Genomic DNA, 22,584 nt, shown 5'->3' with positions numbered 1-22,584 from the left:
ATTCATATAATAGAATTATATAAGTAATTCGGTTATTCTGTGCTTTCTTAATAGATGGCCTTTTATATAAGCAAATTGCAACTTTTGTTTTAAGTTATCGTGGTTGACAAATATGTAAATAAGCTTGTTCATTATATCACAAAGATATGGGATAAATTTGTAGAGATTTTGATATACGTTTTATCGTATCATACTTTTCAGATCTCAACTACATACAAATATATATCATTCTTATGGTTCCAATTGTCATAGAGAAAGTGTATAAGAGTGTATTCTCATTATTGATAAATCAATTCATATAAAAGTATAAAATACTTTATTTCATTTCTTACCTCTTTATTGTATATACTATTTATTTAAAATTTATTGTGCATTTTACACGTATGAAAGTAGGCATGTTCATCACGCATGTTAACTAGCTAAGGAAACCAAATTAAGCATGCATCATGTAGCAACGCTTTTCAAATACTTAAGTTGTTATTTTGTTAATTTTCCATGAGAAACTTTCAATTTTTACTCCTTAAAAGAAAGGTTACGTGTGGTTAACTTAACAAAAATGGATGTTTGATTGACTTTAAACTAGTTTTGGAAAGTAAGGCCAAATTCTACGTAGACTTGGGTTTTAGAGTTTGTCGTTTTTGTCTTTTCTTGCCTATAAATTTATATACTACTGCATCATACATTCATACATGAATAATTGTATATAAATGTAGTTTTTATTATACAAAATAACCATATTAATAATATGTATGTGGGTGTATCTTGAATCTTCGTGGGTTTATGTCATTGACATCATGACATGGAATAATTAGATTGAGTAATGGGATTTATTCAAAATAAATGCATGCTACTGTTGCTTGCAAATTATGTGTCATATTCCATATATTGTGCTATTTTTTTTTTTTCCAACCAATTGGCTGAAATGATCGATATGTATAAATGTAGTAAAAAAAAAATATATTGATATATTCATCTTAAAATTAATATATTTAATAGTAACAAAATATATTTTAGATCTTATTAATTATTATGATGTAGTCAATAGGGGAAAAATGGCTTAAGTTGACAAGGTATTTAGACAAAAGTCAAATATAGAAACAATATCATATATGAATTATTTCGATCAGCTATAATTTTTCAATATATATAGTTGATTCTTAGGTTTTTTCAATTGGATACCAAGTTGACCGTTACAAAATTTAAATACTTGACGTATATTCCAAATAAAAAACAATTTCAAAAGTTCTACCCTTGTATGTATACATGCTGGCACTTGTTAAGCACTATTAGTGTAAACCATTTTACATGTATGATGTCCTTATCAGCTTGTAAGGTTTTGAAGCTTCGATCATTCTATCACAATGTCCTAACATGAAGTGAACAGGCAAGGGCCATAAGTAGATTTGGGGTGTGTGAACTAAACAAGTGCTACTAATTACACGAAAACTAGGTAAGCCGGTAAAAAGTATTTATATGGTCATGAGAAAAATTACACTTTCTCACATTCTTTTGTTACCACAAGGAAGGGGGAGATTTTAGAGGATGTAAATTTACCCTTAGCTTGAATTGCCGCACTAACTTTTAATTATAAAACTTTGTCCTATTTTTGGCATAAAAATAGACACAAAGGACAGTGTTACGTTGTAGATATAAAGTTTGATCCCATATTTTGAATATCACCCCGTCACACACATAAACTAAGTCAGTTTACGTCAATTATTGTAATTATATCTAAACATGGTTATTCTAAACATCTTTTCTTAAACATTGAAGAGGCAAAATTAATGACCAAGCTAATAAGGCCATGTATGTAATTTTAATTTGTTATTAAAAACAAGTTTGAATAGAATTTATCAGCAAGCTAGATTCTGATTCAGATTCGAAATCTTTCTAGTCATACGAAAATAAGATTTAGTGCACTAAATATTTTCTGATCGTGTGGACGTATCATTCATAAATGCAATGTTTTAATGTAGATAATAGTTTGGTTTAATATGGCCTTTTTTTAAGTGGATTGCACGTAAGCAAATCCTCGATTAAGCATATATTTCCAAGTCCATTGATTAGATAACTAAAGTAGATTAGTGTCACTAATTATGCTTACATTGACTTGCTAAGAGACAATAAATTAACATTTGCGTGGTCTCATGGTTCGGATATTTTTGTTGTGATATTTAATAGTTTAATTTTTTTTTTTTATTTGGAGTTTTCATCACTTTGAAACAAAAAAGTCTTTTCCAATAAAATGACATCAAATTAAAATATGTTTCAACAATTACCCTTGCTTGCTACGTACATCTCTAATTCTTCCATTTGCTCTCTTATCACTTCACTAGCTAGTCAAGCTCTCAATGACCACCATAAAGATTCTATATATATATTGAATATAACTCTCATAAGATCCCTTATTTTCCAATTTCAAACTAATTAAGATGCACATAAATATAAAAAATCGAGAGAGAACAAAAGAGTGATAGAAAATATTTATATGTGATTGCGTACAAAAATTAAACTAGAATAAAGGAAAAATTCCGGTTAGTGAAAATATGTTAAATACAGCTATGGCTACACCCTTAAGACAAGAGAGAGGTTCACTATGTTAAATACAGCTATGGCTACACCCTTAAGACAAGAGAGAGTGTCCGATCCACTTCACAAGTTCAAATATTGACTAATCCCAAAACCGTATGGCGATAGAAGGAGTAACCCCTTAGCCTTATAGAGTGATCAACTCTCTTTTTTTTCAACCAATGTAAGACGCTTACATGTATTGATAGTTGGGAGGTCTATTTTTTAATATTTTCCCTCACATGTAAAGGTCCTTTTAACTCAAGGATCACGTGATCCATTTAATTTGCCCCAGCATACATGTCATTAAATAAAGGTCCCAAACCATAGGTCTGGCAATGTACTCAAGCCATTAGAGGTCCCATACAGTGGGCCTAACTCTGATACCATGTTGACAACCATTAAAAGTTGCATTTTTATATATTTATGCAGTTATTATATAAGATGATAACGCTTGGAATAAAAAAAATGATTACGTAACTCAGTATCTTTACCTGAAGAAAATCAACACACTAAAAAACAAATAAACCTAAAACTAGTAAAAGAAAAGAAAGTGGAAATGAAACCATTGGTTTTTAATCAACCACAATTAGCAATTAATTAATGATGACTCAACTACAAGTGCAATATTAATTCTAAGATCCAACATAAAACTGATGAGGATGATGTATACTTGCTTCAAAGTGTACATGTATAATATGTAGGACCCACCACATAATTGAATATTCTCATTAATAATTAATTAATTTTTTCTTGATTATAGACTATTGGGCAACTATTTTGTTTAGTGTTTCCCCACAAGCAACATTAATTGGGACCCACACAAATTAATCACCATTATGATTCGTCAAAATTCCTAATGTTTTTATGTCCAAGTGGAATCATATGTCATCATTTTGAGGATTCCTTATTTGTAATATTAACATTATATTTATATTTTAAAATTATATCCAATTAATTAAGTATATAATTAGTACTTAATCTTAATATCTTGATTATTTAATGAAATTGGAAAATTATAATGAAAGAAAAACAGCTGAGAATGTTTACAAAAATGAGAAAAAGTCAGTTGCAAACGTCATGGAAAGATTGAGATGCGGCGATTTGTGTAACCCTTGTACCCTTCTGAAAATTCTAAGGACAAAATGCTAAGTGGGGTAAAAAAGAGACTAGCATAGAGGGTGTATATTTATGCTTTAATTTGCGACCCTTTGAAAATCATAAAATTTTAAGGGTAGTGATTATGAGGGAACATAACGTGTAATATTTAGATTGAAGCGTAGTATTTTATTTACATGATAGCTTTATCATAATCAGATATATTGATACTGAATAGACAGGCTGTCAATATTCTATCAACATGTTCAGATCATATCTATGAAAGATAGATGTAGATGCTCATAAAATATTCCGTGTTAAATATTTTTTCGTGTACATCTTATGTAATGTACGAATAATTTTATAAGGGTTGATTTGTTTTAAATCCTCTTTATTTTATGTATACCATATCATCCATTTTGTAAGTTATGAATTTTGGTACTTTAAATTAACCATATTATCTTACAAACAAGTCTTTTATTTCTAGAAAAGTTATTGAATTCATGGTAAAGGATATTGTATGTTGGATTTTTATAGTAAAGCTCAACTTAAATTTGTTTTGATTTAATAATATTATACTTGTATTAGATATTTACAGTTTTATACTCCTTTTTCATTTGTGTAAAATTGAAATTACATTAATTTATATAATCATACAATGATATAATCACGCTAGATGCATGATCAATAACCCTTTAATAATTTGTTGTGTATATATATACACACTGCAAAATTTATGCAATAATGCATATTATTATGTTTGAAAATTATGTACTTAATAACATGAACCAAAATATTGTTAATTCTAATGCGTACTACTGCTTTTTTTTCATTAAATACATACATGCAATCATGCATACTTGTTTAATTTAAATTGCAAATATTACTTCAGTATCGAGTTTAAAATTTAAATAGCCAGGGATATATATAGAGGAATCAATTACTACGAGTAGTTCATAGTTTGGAAGCTAAGTTTGTCTTTCTCTAGCTGTTTTTTTCACCCTCTCTTATAAGTTACTTAGGTTGATTTAAACTAAACTTGGACTAATATTTTTTCCCTTTTATCAAATCTCTTGCTCTTTATATTATCTTATAGTTAACCCATTAGTTCTTAGTTGACACATTTACACTATTCGCATATATAATGATCAAGTGAGATTTTTTCCGATTATTTTTATAGTACATTGTTCCATAAAATTCTACTCCGTAATTGTTATAATTTTTACTTATTGATGAATAAATATATTAATGATTGAATTTATAAATTGGCAGTATTAGTATAAGAAACATATCAACTAAAATGAATAGATGAAGTAATTGTAGTTGTATATATATACATGAGTAAAGTACTACAGTACTCCGTATGGTGTATTTTTTTTAATGTAAGGAGAAAAATCTTGGTCGTACCTCAATCTTGCTACCGTACGACCCTGTTCTTTTAAGCTTCTGGACAAACAGACTAGACGGAGCTGGTGTCAACAGAGCAAAACAATTAAAAAGAATGGAGCCATAGTCTGGTTGATTTGTTCTAATTGTTGCAAATAATATGTAACGAATGTAGTATAAAAAGTATTGTTAATATCCATTGGACTTCCCCACCTAACAAATACAGACCATAGTTTGGTTGATTTGTCTATATAATTTGAGACTGCCTCGGAATCTTTAATTTTTTTTTCCTCTTATAGTGACCTAATCACATGTGTGCGTAGTATTTACATTTCGGAGATTGTACTTTCCTAACACACGGTACACATTTCCCTTTCTGTCTCTTTCTCTTTACCTCCTCTCCCAATGGAATTGGGTACCAATCAAATACTAGGACAGGGCATATCATAGGAGAAAGCTAAATTAGCTACGTAGTAAAATGCCAAAAAAAAAAAAAGTATTTTAAATCGATAAATATGAATTATTATGTATTGGAATTTTAAACCAACAATTATAGCGTAATAAAATGTTTATGGAATAAAATAAAATCTAAAAACAAGTTGGTGTTGAATTTCTTAGGTTAACGTGTTGAATTATTTAGAGTATTGGTGAAAATTATTCATGTGTTTAGTTGAATTTCTTAGATTAAGGTGTTGAAACTCAATTAAACAAGTAAAAGAGCAATTTGTATCTCGGTGTAGAAAAGTGTTCCTCCGCCCTATAGTCCGCCCGACCGGCATGGCAAGCCACCACCCGATATGGAGCGAAAGCGAAGAAAAATTTAAACGATGTCACCGCTGGCAGGACGAGGGCCATCGCCCGACCGGGAGCGAGAGCACCCAAATTTTTCTGGGTTGCTTGGTTTCTCTCGCCTGGGAGGTCGCGAAGGGCAATTTGACGGTTATTCTTCAGTTTTGCTTTGTTTATTGCGCTTGATATAAATATGATAGTTCATATTGATGATAGAACTTCAAGAAATCAGTTTATTCTCATTCTATTGAAAACCTTTTGTAAGTTATTGATCATTAACACAAATCACAAAAAGCTTATTTACATTGTATTGTAATCATCCTACTTGTGATTGCAATTGCATTCGTTGTATCTCTTGTGTAAATTTCTGTGATACTCGGTTGTGGTATAGGGTCAGAATTATACTTTTGAAAAGGTGATCCCTTTCACGCCTCAAAGAATTTTCTATTAATTTCATTTGCAATTTTATTTGTGACCCTTGTAAATACAAAATCCTCAACAACTCGAACATCTCATAGCTCACTTGATAGATCCATCTAGACTAAATGAAGGTCATCCCTATTCTTTTGAAATCAATTTCAGTTCAGTTATGTTCAATTCAGTTTAAATCACATTAGTTCAATTAAAAAACCACAAGACCAAAGAAGGTGGCCTTGTAGCCCTGGTTCTTTTATGTAGTTGTAGTTCGTTTAGAATAAATTAAAGTGTGTTACTTCTTTTAGACCAAAAAAGGTGGCCTTGTTCTAAGAAAGTGGTGAGCATAGTATATTTGCAAGTGGGGCTTTAAGTGGGTGTAATCCATACGATCTTCTTCACTTAGACACTTACTTCTAAGGTGAATCAACCGGGTTACAAATTCTATAATTATTTTGTCAACCATATTATAAATTAACAAAATTAGTAATAGGAGTATTATGTCAAATGTGGAGTATTATTTGAAGGTCATCATAATTATAATTATTATGCTAATGAATTTTTAGCATTATAAACATCTTATTAATAGCTAAGCTAGCGATTATTATTTATTAATATTGAACAAAGCTATATTAATTATTGGTACAGTTATATTCTTATATGCACAAGTTGTACATAAACTAGCTAGAAACTAGAAAGGAAAAAGTACATACTCAAGACCCAAGACATATATAGTTTATTCTCTAAATGTTGAATTAATTAACCTCAATTACATTTATTCAAACTCTAAAATGTAAACATAATTTTGACTTATATGACTTTAGAAGATGACTACATTTTTTATTAAAAAAAAACTGTAAATCATAAGTTGTAACTTGTAAGTAATTTCATTACCAAAAAAAAAATTAAAAAAAAAATTGATTTTATAAAATTATTTTGAGACTGATAAATATTTTAAGAAGAATGAACATTGTATGTTATGGTGTGCAATTGACTAATTAGGTGAAATGTCAATGAAACAGTATCAACCCAACTTTGTCTGCTATATTTCTAGCAAAGGAGTACATAAAGAGTCAAAATACCAACATACTTTGTGACACAAAGAACAGTATAAAATACCTGTAACAAAACTATTCCAAAAAAAAAAAAAAAAAAAAAAGCTTGTTCAATTCAATTCTTCATTAAAATTTCATAATTTTTTCTGCAATTATTACATAAAATATAAAAACTCAAACTGAAATTCACTCAACAGTGGTCCAAAACCAAAATGTTCCTTTCAACCCCATATTTTTAAAATTGGGCATCACCTTCAACAAATCAATTTGCCTTTACAACACATTACATGTATAAGCCATACTATCCCTCCTATAATTTCGGATGTATCTAATAGGAAATACGGAGTATTAAGTATATTTAGCAATTATATACTATATATTGTCACTTAGACATCTTAAACCAAACTTTGTTTGGTAAATAGAGTATTGATAAATTATGATCCAATTATGAAGGTTAATTATTCCATATGTCTCCCGTTTTGATTGTTTGATAAAGAGTTGGTTCAATGAATTGGTTATGCTCAATCTTTTAAAAATAATTAGGCAATTTTATCAATATTTTTGTTCAAATAACTAAAACAACTAACAAATTAAAACATTTAATACAATTAGCTAGCTAAATCAGCTAATATAACCAGTTCTTAATTATCAACCAACTACATACCCGAACGTATAATACACGTACATGTTTCTAATTAAAGATGCCATATAATGGTATATAAAGAAGAAAAAGAAGGTAAAAATAAAAAAAAGAGTGCTCATAAAAAAATGGACTTTAATTAAAAAAAACATGAGGTAAGCAAGGGTCCCACTGATGAGTAGATTCCCCAATAAAAGACCCAAGAAGCAGGAGAGTCCAAGATTAAAAAATAATTAAAAAATTTCCATGTTATGGACAGTCTTAAGTATATAATTAATCAAAATGAAAATAACAAATAAAAATAAGCATAATTTTTTTTTTTATTAAAAAAAGCTCTGCTTGTTTGCTGATGTAAGTATAATTGGTATGTACAAAGAAGAAGGTACCAACCCACAAAAACCCAGTATGTATGATTGTATGTAACCTTAGCTTCTTCATCTTCTAAATTAAAATTACAACTATAATATCATCATCATCATCATAATCATGATCATCATTATCTGACTTAACTTCACAAATATCTCTTCTTCTTTCTCTCATTTTATTTGGAGATGCAAATCACTTCGAAATCTCCTAGGATTCTCCACAAAGTTAGTGCCTCTTTCTTTTTTTTGTTTCTCTCTCTAAATTTTCTCTCTCCTCTCTTTCTTTTCATGGTTAGTTTTTGGAGCTTGTTTTTGTTATACATAATGGGTTTTTTGTTTTGAGAAATGGGTTTTGTTTTGTTTTTGATTTTGACTATCATTTTGCATGATTTAATTGTTTTTAAGACAAGTGTTATTCTTTGTTAGTTGTTGAATAAAAATGCAAAATTTGACATCATAAGTTATAGTTAAGTTTGATAGATTCCAAGCATCTATTTTTATCTAAGATTTTGTTTGCTAATTTAGTAAATTACCTCTTTTAAATTCTGTCATGAGTTTATATGACCTTACTCAATGTTTGTTTTTTTTATTTGTTTCGAAATTAAAGAAATGCAAAATCAACCAAATTCTCACTAATTTAAAATTGTTGTGAATTTCAGTTGAGAGAGGACTTTTGAATTGAAGATGCTGTTTCAACACCTCAAACAGATTGAGTTCTTCAAGATAGAAGATAGAGATCCTTCTTGGGAGTTTTGTTATTTGTTCTACATATTTAGACTACTTTGGAGTTTTGGGTCATAATATTTAAAATTTCAAAGAAGGGTCTTCTGCAACAAAAATAAAATTTGTATTTATAAAAGTTTTGTAAATTAGTCTAAGAAAAAAAATAAATAGTTAATTTTATACAATAGAATTCTCTGAATATGGATGATGGTTCCTTTAATCCTACAAATAATCCACCTGTTTTCGGAAACATTGACTATGATTTAATGGAACAGCTCTTAGATGATGGATGTTGGTTACAAACAGCTGATGGATCAAACCTTCTGCAGTCAGGTACGAGTCAAGGTCAGGGTCAGGGTCCAATAAGTCCATCCACATCTCGCGGCTTGAGTTATCCTTCATCATTTTCTTTCCCTAGTTTGGAGCCTGTCTCCAGCAGTTTGACCTCACCAGGTAATCAGCTTAGTAGCTACCGCGAAAAGTGGAGTCCTAAGGAAGAACAGGCAGTGGATTCAGAAAATCAGGATGACAGCGCGATAACACCAGCAGCAGCAGTTCTGAACCAATCGCGCAGTTTCTCCTGGGAAGGCAATGAGCTGAACAGAATCTTGTGGATAGGACCCAAGGCGAATTCGGGTGCTTCAACTTCTGTCAGAGAAAGGTTGATGAGAGCAGTTACTAGTTTGAGAGACTTGAATAGAAATAGAGATGTTCTGATTCAAATATGGGTGCCTATAAAAAAAGGACTAAAGAGTTTCCTAACAACAGTGGAGCAACCGTATTTTCATCAGCCTTCGAGTACACGGTTGCTCCACTATAGAGATGTTTCAGAGAAATACGAGTTTCTAGCAGATGAAGATACTAAACAGGCACATGGACTGCCTGGGCGAGTCTTCCTTGGCAAGGTGCCTGAATGGACGCCTGATGTTCGATATTTTAGGACGGAGGAATACCCACGTCAAGTTTATGCACGACAGTTTGATGTTCGTGGCTCGATTGCACTTCCTGTTTTCGAAAAGGGTAGTGGTGATTCCTTGGGTGTTGTTGAGATTATCATGACTACTGATAAATTCGACTATCGTCCTGAAATTGAAAGCGTTTGTAAAGCACTTGAGGTCTGTTTTTCTTTCCTTACTTTACATTCTACTGATTTAATAAGGAATGATCTCAAATTATATGATTGTTTTTTTCATTTTACTTAACTTATGGGTAAGGGGCAATTTTGTTGACTAAATGTGGGGGTATTCTTAAAATTAATTGGATGTTTTTGCGCATTTTTGTTATAGCTGTCTAGTTCAGTGCCGTCTTAAAAGTCCTAATTTGCTTTTCTAAGCAGCAACATTTGCTCATTTGTGTTACAATTTTATGCAGACTGTTCATCTTAGGAGTTCAGAAATTCTTGACACTCCTCCGGAACAGGTAATTTGATGCATACTATTACAGACATTAATACTCAGTAAATAGCCTGTATTCTGGAAATAAAAGAAGAAACTGACTCTTCTGTATTTCTGACATCAATATCTTCCTAAATTAGTCTGATTTATTTTTTTCAGTCCGGTAAAAGAACTTATGATGCTGTAGAACCTGAGATATTAACCGTGGTTAGAGCTGTATGTGATTCACTCGATTTGCCTTTAGCTCAAACATGGGCTCCGTGTTCACAGCAAGGAAAAGGCGGATGTTGGCATTCTGAAAACAATGTTAATTGTGTTTCAATTATTGATTCTGCCTGTTATGTGCGTGATCAACGAGTTATGGATTTTCACAAGGCCTGCTCGGACCACCACTTATTGAGAAGCCAAGGAGGTATAGTTGGCAAAGCATTTGACACCAACCAGCCTTGTTATGCTACTGATATCACAGAGTTCAGTAAGGTTGAATATCCTCTGTCTCACCACGCAAGGATGATTGGGTTGCGCGGTGCAGTAGCAGTAAGGCTCCGTAGCATCTATCATGAGAAGAACGATTATGTTTTAGAATTCTATTTACCATCAAATGTTCAAGAAAAAGGTCTAGCTTTTCATTCTAGAATATGGCAGTCTGTATCAGTGGTCATACAGCAGCATTGCCGGTATCTTAATTTTATCACAGACAATGACTTTGAGCAGAAGCTTTTGTTCCCTGGAAAGCCGGCTGCAGATAGTGAGACAAAGGAGACTTCCTGGTTTTCACAGATGATGGAACCTCAGAGAAAGGGTAAGGAGGTTGTGGTTTCGCTAGAATTTGGAGAAGACGAGCCTAGTAAAGGATTTAAGGTGATGAACTGGAGTGATAACGAGCCAAGTTTACAACTTGGACAGGCACTTTCTGATAGTGAAAACATCAACCAAGATTCAGGGTCTAAAGGAATAAGTGGTACATCGTCTGGAGGCCGACTTCCTCTTAGTGCCAGAAGTGAAAAGAGGAGGACCAAGACTCAGAAAACTATCAGTTTGGATGTACTCAGGCAGTATTTTGCTGGTAGTTTAAAAGATGCAGCTAGAAGCATAGGAGGTAACATTCTTATACTATTTAATGTGACCCCATTTACAATTACATTCATTAAGTATTCCTATGTTATGAAATGATGTACTATATTAATCGCAGTGTAATATCTAAGAAACAAGATGACTTAAACCTATCAACTGAAAATATTTTGTATTCTGATTGAATATCATACTTACTGTTAGCTAGTGCAGACGTAATAAACATTTTGTAATATTCTTGGCAACCACTTGACATTTCCTGTTACACAAACATCTTGTCCGAAAACTGTTCCATTAAATTTCCAAAAGATATAGCTAAGCCTAGATTTCAAATGGCAGGAATTCGATGGTGCACATTGTTTTGCTTAATCTAACTTTACAGGAAGGTATAAATTATGTTTTCGCCTCATGCTGTCTTACTCTCAAACCTATGAGTAATCCTTTCCCCTCTATAATTATATTTTTGCAGTTTGTCCCACAACTTTGAAAAGGATATGTAGGCAACATGGGATTGCAAGATGGCCTTCTAGAAAGATCAAGAAGGTGGATCATTCTCTAAGGAAACTTCAACTGGTCATTGATTCAGTGCAAGGGGCCGAAGGCTCCATACAACTATCTTCCTTCTATTCAAAATTCCCTGAACTTAATAGCCCAACTACACAGCCAAAACAAAGTCAAGTATCGTCGATAAACTTAAACAATCAACCAAAGCAACAACCAACAACTCAACCTGAAGGGACCATACACCCTACAGGAGGCACAAATTCTAACTCCCCAGCCTCTACCTCTTCCAGTCAAACCTCGACTTCTAGTTATTGCTTCTCAAGCGGAGCAAAGATGTCATCTCCTGTTACAACCATTGCCTCAGGGAGTAAGGATGCATCGACAACAGAAGATCCTAGCAGTTCCCTCAAGAGAGCCCGAAGTGAAGCAGAATTACAAGTGCTAATAAGTAGTAAAAAAGAAGCTAGCCAAATATTGGAAAGATCTCAGAGCAACAAAACTCTTGCTGAGCATCCTTCATTCGAAACTCTGCCTCCTCTGCCAATAACAAAAAGCTGGCTTTCGAGGGAGGCAGGTGTTTTCAAGGCTAAAGCTACTTTTGGGGATGAGAAAGTTCGATTCTCAATCTTACCAAACATGGGATTCCTAGACTTGCAACAAGAAATTGTGAAACGATTTAACTTAGAAGACTTGAGTAAGATGGGAATCAAGTACTTGGATGATGATAAAGAATGGGTTCTTTTAACATGTGATGCTGATCTAGAGGAGTGCATAGATATACATAAATCGTCGGGCAGCCACACAATCAAGCTTTCCATCTGCCCTCTTTCGAGCTTGGCTAGTTCATTTGGCAGCAGCGGTTTATCCTAACTTCAGAATTTGCTTGTATGTAGTTTATGTTCTTATTCTTTATCAATAGTTACAAAGATAGTAGTTTTTTGTTTTCCAATAATTGGGACATTGGGAACTTTTTTACTTCACCAGTAACCAATGTGATGAATATCTTGTATTTCATAATTCATACTGTTGAATATTTTTGTTCATCATCTTTGTACTATTTGACATTATATACTAGAAACAAAATGATTATTTGCACACATATATAATATACTAACATGACAAGTAAAAGTAAGGTGTGTAACAATTAACAAAAGTATTATAAAAGTAACAAGTGATGATGGATATATGGTTATATTTTCATGTTACATAGAAATATAGAATAGAACGCAGAAGAATCTCTAATATCAATATATTAGAGAGTTGTGAATAATAATAATAATTAAAAATTTTTGAACGATTGAATTGTAACATAAAGCAATACACTAACAACATGTTCGTATTTTTATCTCTCACAAAAAATACTTAAGACAACAACTCATACCAGTAGCCTCAATGGGAAAAACCTAATAAAATTCTAAAAACGCGTGGATATGAACCTGGGCTAGCAACACTTCCACGTAGATATTAGCCTTTAATTTTGGAATTTTTTGACTTTTTTTCACCTGGAAATAAAATTGCCGACATGTTTACCATGGTCCCTAATATTCTCCGGGAGTGCAATTGGCTGGGTGGAACAATCAAATTTGCCTTTAAACGACCAATTTACTGATTTACAACTTGCACCGATTTTATTAACTCAAGCTTACCACGAACATTTATGACAACATATAACGATCATATATGGATCCAAACGACATTATATGACCCCGAGATGTATCCCCTGAAATATCAATGCCTTTCGACACCGGGCCCCGAAACATTCGAAATTTCTCAAAAAGCGTGTATATTAGCCTTCAATTTTGGAATTTTTTTTGACTTTTTTTCGCCCGGATATAAAAATTGCCGAAATATTTACCATGGTACCAAATACCTTAGGGAGTCCAATCGGGTGGGTGGAACAAACCAATTTGCCTTTAAACGACCAATTTACCAGTTTATAACTTACACTAATTTCATTAATTCAAGCCTACCACGAATATTTATGACAACAAATAATGATCATATATGGTTCCAAACAACATTATATGACCCCGAGATGTATTCCCTAGAATTTCAAGAATTTTCGACATCGGACCCCGAAAACTTCAAAAAATTTCATAAAGCGTGGATATAACCTTCAATTATTGAATTTTTTGACTTTTTTTCGCCCGTAAATAAAAATTGCCGAAATGTTTACCATGGTCTCTAATACCCTCCGGGAGTCCAATTGGGTGGGTGGAACCATCCAATTTGCCTTTAAAAAAGTCAATTTACCGGTTTACAAGTTGCACTGATTACATTAACTCAAGTCTACTACAAACATTATTTATGACAACATATAATAATTATATATGGTTCCAAATGGCATTATATGACCTCGAGATTAATCCCCTAAAATCTAAAGGCTTTTCGACACAAGGCCCCGAAACCTTCAAAATTTCTCAAAAAACGTGGATATTAGCCTTTGATTTTGGAATTTTTATACTTTTCTTCGCCCGGAAATAAAATTGCCGAAATTTTTACAATGGTCCCTAATACCCTCCGAGAGCCCAATTGGATGGGTGGAACCATCCTATTTGCCTTTATATGGCTAATTTACCAGTTTACAACTTGCACCGATTAAATTAACTCAAGCCTACTTACGAACATTTATGACAACATATAATGATCATATATGGTTCCAAACGACATTTAGTATATGACCCCGAGATGATATCCCCTTAAATCTCAAAACTTTTCGACATCGGGCCTCGAAACATCCAAAATTTCTCAAAAAGCAAGGATTTCAATTTTGGAATTTTTAACTTTTCTTTTGACGGAAAATAAAAATTGCCGAAATGTTTAACATGGTCTCTAATACCCTCCGGCAGTCCAATTGGGTGGGTGGAACCATCCAATTTGCATTAAAACGACCAATTTACCGATTTACAACTTGCGCCAATTTCATCAACTCAAGCCTACCAAGAACATTTATAACAACAAATAATGATCATATATGGTTCTAAACGACATTATATGACCCCGAGATATATCCCCTAGAATTTCAAAACTTTAGGACACTAGGCCCCGAAAGTCCGAAACCTCCAAAAATTCTCAAAAAGTGTGGATATTAGCCTTTAATTTTGGAATTGTCGAAATGTTTACCATGGTCCCAAATACCTTATGGGAGTCCAATTGGTTGGGTGGAACAATTTTATTTGCCTTTAAACGACAAATTTACCGATTTACAACTTGCACCGATTTCATTAATTCAAGCCTACCACGAAATTTATGACGACATATAATGATCATATATGGTTCCAAACGGCATTATATGACTCCGATATATAACCCTTAAAATCTCAAGCCTTTTCAACGCCGCGTCCTGAAACCTCCAAAATTTCTCAAAAAGCATGGACATTAGCCTTCAATTTTGGAAATATTTGGCTTTTTTTTCGCCAGAAATAAAAATTATCGAAATATTTACCATGGTCCCTAATACCCTCCGGTAGTCCAATTGAGTGGGTGGAACCATCCAATTTGTCTTTAAACGGCCAATTTACCGATTTACGACTTGCACCGATTTCATTAACTCAAGCCTACCACGGACATTTATGACAACAAATAGTGATCATATATGGTTCAAAACGACATTATATGACCCCGAGATCTATTTTCTAGAATCTCAAGGATTTTCGATACCGGGCCCTGAAACCTCAAAAATTTCAAAAAAGCGTGGACATAAGCCTTCAATTTTTGAATTTATTGACTTGTTTTCGATCGAAAATAAAAATTGCTGAAATTTTTACCATGGTTCCTAATACTCCCCGGGAATCCAATTGGGTTGGTGGAACCATCCAATTTGCCTTTAAACGGCCAATTTGCCGGTTTACAACTTGCACCGATTTCATTCATTCAAGTCTACCACGAACATTTATGACAACATATAATGATCATATATGGTTCCAAACGGCATTATATGACTCCGAGATGTATTCCCTAAAATTTCAAGTCTTTTCGACACCGTGCCCCGAATCCTCCAAAAATTTTCAAAAAGCGTGGATATTAGCCTTCAATTTTGTAATTTTTGAATTTTTTTTCGCCCGGAAATAAAAATTTCCAAAATGTTTACCATGGTCCCTAATACCGTCCAGGAGTTCCATTGGGTGGGTGGAACCATCCAATTTGCCTATAAACAACTAATTTACCGGTTTACAACTTGCACCGATTTAATTAACACTAGTAGAAAAAACGCATTAGGCAGCGGTTCAAACCCGGTCTAAGGCACCAGTTTGAACCGCTGCCTATTTGAAGGGTGCCAAAAACCCCCTATTTGGCACCGGTTCAAAACCGGTGCCATAGGGTTTAATAGGCATCGGTTAACCGATGCCATACGGTAGAATAGGCACCGGTTAACCGGTGCCTAATACTGCTCTCCCGCCATTTTTTTTTTGGGTGGTGGATAGTTTAGGCACTGGTTCCTGCCTAACCGGTGCCTTTTGTATAATTTTTTTTTTCGTTTTTTTTTCTATCGTGCAATAATATTTTTTAAAAAAAACCTGCAATAATAATACCCTGTAATTCCAGCAATTATATTAAATATAATAATTAATAATTTTATTATTATAATAACTAATAATAATATTATTAATTATTATATACAAAAATAATATTAGATACAAGAATTCAATTATATATATATATAGATATAAATATTCCCAAACGCAATACAAAAAAAAAAGTTGCTTACATATACAAATAATAGTAAGTACACATATATAATGAATAATAAGTTATATATAGTTCAAAAGTTAACATAAATAATTTACAATTACAATGCATGCCATTTACATGTTGAAGGTGATGAAAGACGCCAACATGTCACAAACTTCATTAAGCTCCTTGATTGTCAACGGACCATTCTTTTGGACCTTGCAAAACTTGAAATACAAAAACATTATTTTAAAAATAATTAATTAGGCAAAAAATATGTATTTTATCAAATATTACCTATACGACTTCTATATAGCCCATTTACTTGTGAAATAGCCTTTTTGTTTCTCATAACATGTCATTGTTGGATAATATTAGGTGTCTAAGGCTAGAAATCACATCAATATAGCATTTCAAGAAGTTTAACAACGCATTTTACTCAACATGGCCCAAATAGGGCTTATATGACTTCTATGTAGCCCATTTTCTACATTACTTATCAAATGAACTATTTCTTTCTCATAACATGTCAATGTTGGGTAGTTGTATGTGTGTAAGCCCTAAAATTGTATAGGAGAGCATTTTATTAAGGTTTACGACACTTTTTACTCAAAATGGCCCGAATATGGCCTATATGACCTTACTTTGCCCATTTCCTACATTTCTTATTAAATGAACTTTATTTATCTCATAACATGTCAATATTATCTAGTTGTATGTGTATAAGGAAAGAAATCACATCAAAAGAGCATATTAACACAAAATAGCCCTAACATGGCCCATATGACTTCTATTCAGCCCATTTTCTACCTTTCTTGTGAAATAGCTTTTTTGTTTCTCATAACATGCCATTGTTGGGTAATATTAAGTGTCTAAGGCGTGAAATCACATCAATATAGCATTTCAAGAAGTTTTAGGACTTACCTCATCAAGCTGTTGAGTGTCCGTACAATGAGTCACAATGTCAAGCATGAATCTCATCACATACAAAGCACAATCAAGTCCATTCTCTTGTTGTGCGCACTAGCATATGACAAAAAAATCACATCAGTGAAACATGCAAAGGAAATGAGCAAATATTTACTACCATAGATTTTCAAGATAATCACAATAATATCATGTAAATTACCAACGGTGTCTTCCATGTTGGACCCTTTGGAGCACGACAATGTAGCTTCTTCATAACACTGTAGTATAAAAAAATACAATCAAATTTGATTAGTCGTATGATTACTAAATTAGTTATTATTAGCAATAATCATCACTATAGGTTGCTATATATATTTACTTTTGCAATATAGACTTCACGAGCCACTTCTCCGATGATCGAGCTGAATCAAGGTGATAAATTGTGTTAGTGGAATTACAAATCACCATGAGGCTCCAATGCTCCCTACATAAGTTCACAATAGACAAGGTAATTAATATTTAGGAGTCAACATATAATGAGGCCAAATCGATTGAATTTGACATGGTTAGTCATACTCTCTATAACATGGGGCGAATATGAACTTGTCTCCCGCACGCGTTGATTCCCTTATACTCTGTTCAACATAGTACAACACGTCATGGGGGTTGCCTATGATTTTAGTAGTGGATAACTGCTCGGGGCATAACCACCCAACTTTACAAGGAGAATCAGTGTCAGTTAAGTGCTCCTGTAGTGCTCTGCGTGCATGAACATTGATTAATTTATCAGATGTAGGATAATCACCATCAATTTGAATAACTTGAAAAAAGTATGAACTTTATGTGGGCATTGAAGTACCTCATGAATGTTTGAATGAGGGAAATGTTAAGCTTTGCACCACGTAGAAATTCCTTCACATTTTCTTTGCTGATCCATGCAATTGCATCCTCATCATAGTGGAACATTGCCTTAGGAAGCGCAACTTCCATGAGATCGACCAAATGACAAGCACGGTTGTGAAGAAAGGTCATGTCAGTAGAGAGCGATTGAAGAACAATGTCTTCAACAATTGGAGTAGGTGGCATGGGTGAACCTTTCGAAGAGTGCAACTTCGACGCTTGTTCACTCTTGGACTGTTGTTCACTAAGCTTCTTCTTAGGTTGATCAATTCTTTTAGGCTTCTCCACCCTCTTTCTCTTTGAAGTTTTGCTTCCATTGGAAATCTGAAATAGTTTGAGAAATAATAAGTTTCAACTCAAAATCACTTATAATAGCCAAGTGAGTAGCCATTTCGGGTCGAAATGGCTTTTTTTGATGAATTGGACCAAAAAACTTAGAACTTGGTGATTTTTATGTAATTTCAAATGAAAAACACTTATAAATATGTGATTATGAGTTGTTTTGAGATGCAAGGAGTTTATAAGTTAAGAAATGAAGAAAATAGTCAAGTGAGTAGCCATTTCGGGTCGAAATGGCTTTTTTTGATGAATTGGACCCAAAAACTTAGAACTTGGCGATTTTTATGTAATTTAAAATGACAAACACTTATAAATATGTTATTATGAGTTGTTTTGAGATGCAAGGAGTTTATAAGTTGAGAAATGAAGAAAATAGGCAAGTGAGTAGCCATTTCGGGTCAAAATGGCTTTTTTTGATGAATTTGACCCAAAAACTTAGAACTTGGCGATTTTTATGTACTTTCAAATGAAAAATACTTATAAATATGTAATTATGAGTTTTTTTGAGATGCAAGGAGTTTATAAGTTGAGAAATGAAGAAAATAGGCAAGTGAGTAGCCATTTCGGGTCGAAATGGCTTTTTTTGATTAATTGGACCCAAAAACTTAGAACTTGGCGATTTTTATGTACTTTAAAATGACAAACACTTATAAATATATAATTATGAGTTTTTTTGAGATGCAAGGAGTTTATAAGTTGAGAAATGAAGAAAATAGCCAAGTGAGTAGCCATTTCGGGTCAAAATGGCTTTTTTTGATGAATTTGACCCAAAAACTTAGAACTTGGCGATTTTTATGTACTTTCAAATGAAAAACACTTATAAATATGTAATTATGAGTTTTTTTGATATGCAAGGAGTTTATAAGTTGAGAAATGAAGAAAATAGGCAAGTGAGTAGCCATTTCGGGTCAAAATGGCTTTTTTTGATGAATTTGACCCAAAAATTTAGAACTTGGAAATTTTTATGTAATTTCAAATGAAAAACACTTATAAATATGTAATTATGAGTTTTTTTGAGATGCAAGGAGTTTATAAGTTGAGAAATGAAGAAAATAGCCAAGTGAGTAGCCATTTCGGGTCAAAATGGCTTTTTTGATGAATTTGACCCAAAAACTTAGAACTTGGCGATTTTTATGTACTTTCAAATGACAAACACTTATAAATATGTAATTATGAGTTGTTTTGAGATGCAAGGAGTTTATAAGTTGAGAAATGAAGAAAATAGGCAAGTGAGTAGCCATTTCGGGTCAAAGTGGCTTTTTTTGATGAATTTGACCCAAAAACTTAGAACTTGGCGATTTTTATGTAATTTCAAATGACAATCACTTATAAATATGTAATTATGAGTTTTTTTGATATGCAAGGAGTTTATAAGTTGAGAAATGAAGAAAATAGCCAAGTGAGTAGACATTTCGGGTCAAAATGGCTTTTTTTGATGAATTGGACCCAAAAACTTAGAACTTGGCGATTTTTATGTAATTTCAAATGACAAACACTTATAAATATATGATTATGAGTTGTTTTGAGATGCAAGGAGTTTATAAGTTGAGAAATGAAGAAAATAGCCAAGTGAGTAGCCATTTTGGGTCAAAATGGCTTTTTTTGATGAATTTGACCCAAAAACTTAGAACTAGGCGATTTTTATGTAATTTCAAATGAAAAACACTTATAAATATGTGATTATGAGTTGTTTTGAGATGCAAGGAGTTTATAAGTTGAGAAATGAAGAAAATAGGCAAGTAAGTAGCCATTTCGGCTCAAAATGGCTACTTTTTGATGAAATGATGAAAATTGCTTAAATTTTTTTTTTTTAAAATGCAACGGCAGCCGCATCGGGACACCCGAGGGAGGCACCTCCGCTGCCGGATCAGCGAAGGCAGCCCGTGCCGAGGCCACAGTAGCCCCGACAGGTGGCTGCCAAGGCTGTAGCAGCCACGGCAGGTAGCTGCCCGTCTGCTGCAGCCTTGGCAGAAGCCTTCCTGGGCTGCTGCTGCCTCGACAGGCGGCTGCCATGGCTGTAGCAACACCTGCCGAGGCTGCAGCAGCCATGGCAGCCGCCTGTCGAGGCTGCAGCAGTCTGGCAGCCACCTGCCGTGGCTGCTACAGCCTTGGCAGCCACCTGTCGGGGCTGCTGTGGCCTCGTTGGGGCTTCCTTTGCTGTTCCGGCAGCGGGGGCGGCTCCCTCGGGTGTCCCGGTGCGGCGGAAGTTGCTTATTTTTAAAAAAAAAAAAAATTTTAACTTGGCGATTTTTATGTATTTTCAAATGACAAACACTTATAAATATGTGATTATGAGTTATTTTGAGATGCAAGTAGTTTATAAGTTGAGAAATGAAGAAAATAGGCAAGTGAGTAGCCATTTCGACTCAAAGTGGCTTTAGTTTGATGAATTGGACCCAAAACCTTAGAACTTAGCGATTTTAATGTAATTTCAAATGACAAACACTTATAAATATGTGATTATGAGTTGTTTTGATATGCAAGGAGTTTAAAAGTTGAGAAATGAAGAAAATAGTCAAGTGAGTAGCTAATTTACCTCCTTATTAATCAACTTCACCCATGCACGTGGCCAATCAACGAAGCTACCTACAGCTTGCTAAAGCACTGTTATCTCAACCTCCTCTATTGGTACGGGTAGTGGGATGTCTTCGAACCCCGCAACCACTGAATTGATCCCAACCGAGTAATGATGTGGCCCCGTCGTAGCACCCGTCGTCGGTTGGGCACTACCATACGCCACCAAACTCAACACGGTACTATTTGCATGCCCCGGGGCTAGAAGTGCACACCGGGTGTCTTCCTACACAAGTATATATATAAAAAGAAGATAGTTAAATAGGACTTTTACAACAGCATAAATATAACAAAATTCATTAAGGTAGAGGGTTACAAATCACCTGTAACTCTGGAAATTCATGCGGTGTTGGATTTTCAAGCTCCCTCGAGTCCGCATGTGTAGGAGTAGGAACCTGCAACAGTACATCAATCATTGCACCTAAAATCTCAATTAACTCGGTATTTTAAAACTTTAATAACCCAATTGATTTTACCTGAGGTGGCACATCTTCACCACGTATCTCATCTCCTCCATGTCTATCACCTTCTCCTTGTCCTTTTGGTTCAGAACATGAGTCGACCGGGGTACGAACGAGAAACGGCAAAGTCGGTAAGTTCATCAGCTTCGCCCAAGCATTCAATTCACCAACTAACTCGTTGCGTACTTGTTCCTTAATTGATGCCACCTTGGAATCCAACTCCCCCGGTGAGTTAACACTGGCTCGAGATGTACCCGATTTTGTGTATTCGGGACCCATCACCTTATTCCATCCAAGCAATGACCCTCCCGAACCTACTACTCGTCCTGGATGGTATGGCCTTCCCAAAGCCATGGTGAAAGGGTCATTCTCCACACTTGGTTCAAATTTTCCCTCCACCATCTCTTGAGTGTGCTCAAGCTATATCATAAGGAAAAATGAGGTCAGTAAAACAGTTAATGGTTTTTACAGTGATTAGATGCAAAAGTGACTTAATTTCAACAATTCATAGGTAACTTACTAGCTTATCCGCTAGTTTTTTGGCTTCCGGACCCTTGATGAACCATTTTCCGATTTTCTTATCAAACGAATGGAGAGAACAAAAGAAATCACCGGCACGACTCACCAAGGTAGGGATTGTGGAACTAGAGGGTTCCTTCGATGCCACTAGAAGCGCTTTAGGGTATAAACCCAAAGCGGCCCACTCAGGTCTCTTTTCAGCAA

General features: G+C 33.8%; 1 protein-coding gene across 4 annotated transcripts; it reads left to right on the top strand.

Annotated features, from left to right (window-relative positions):
* Window positions 1-8,261: 8,261 nt before the first annotated feature.
* LOC110738290 (protein NLP2-like) lies at window positions 8,262-13,104 on the top strand. Of its 4 annotated transcripts, none has more exons than XM_021918669.1 (5): window positions 8,262-8,365; window positions 8,975-10,153; window positions 10,410-10,457; window positions 10,592-11,531; window positions 11,973-13,104. In XM_021918669.1, exons 2-5 carry the CDS (start codon window positions 9,239-9,241, stop codon window positions 12,875-12,877), a joined length of 2,808 nt encoding a protein of 935 aa, XP_021774361.1. In that variant the 5' UTR covers window positions 8,262-8,365; window positions 8,975-9,238; the 3' UTR covers window positions 12,878-13,104. The 4 variants fall into 4 exon arrangements, with proteins under 4 accessions (XP_021774361.1, XP_021774368.1, XP_021774353.1 ...); XM_021918676.1 differs by having other exon boundaries at window positions 8,271-8,332; XM_021918661.1 differs by having other exon boundaries at window positions 8,339-8,540.
* The last annotated feature ends 9,480 nt before the right edge of the window (window positions 13,105-22,584 follow it).

This window comes from Chenopodium quinoa, unplaced genomic scaffold, assembly GCF_001683475.1.
Source record: "Chenopodium quinoa cultivar QQ74 unplaced genomic scaffold, ASM168347v1, whole genome shotgun sequence".
Classification (NCBI taxonomy): Eukaryota; Viridiplantae; Streptophyta; class Magnoliopsida; order Caryophyllales; family Amaranthaceae; genus Chenopodium; species Chenopodium quinoa.
This window is presented reverse-complemented; position numbering and strand designations above follow the sequence as displayed.

Bases quoted from the DNA above. Each gene is read 5' to 3' on its own strand.
- LOC110738290 (XM_021918669.1), top strand. From the start codon at position 9,239: ATGGATGATGGTTCCTTTAATCCTACAAATAATCCACCTGTTTTCGGA. The intron at 10,154-10,409 runs GTCTGTTTTTCT...AATTTTATGCAG, and splicing joins GCGTTTGTAAAGCACTTGAG to ACTGTTCATCTTAGGAGTTC. The intron at 11,532-11,972 runs GTAACATTCTTA...ATATTTTTGCAG, and splicing joins TGCAGCTAGAAGCATAGGAG to TTTGTCCCACAACTTTGAAA.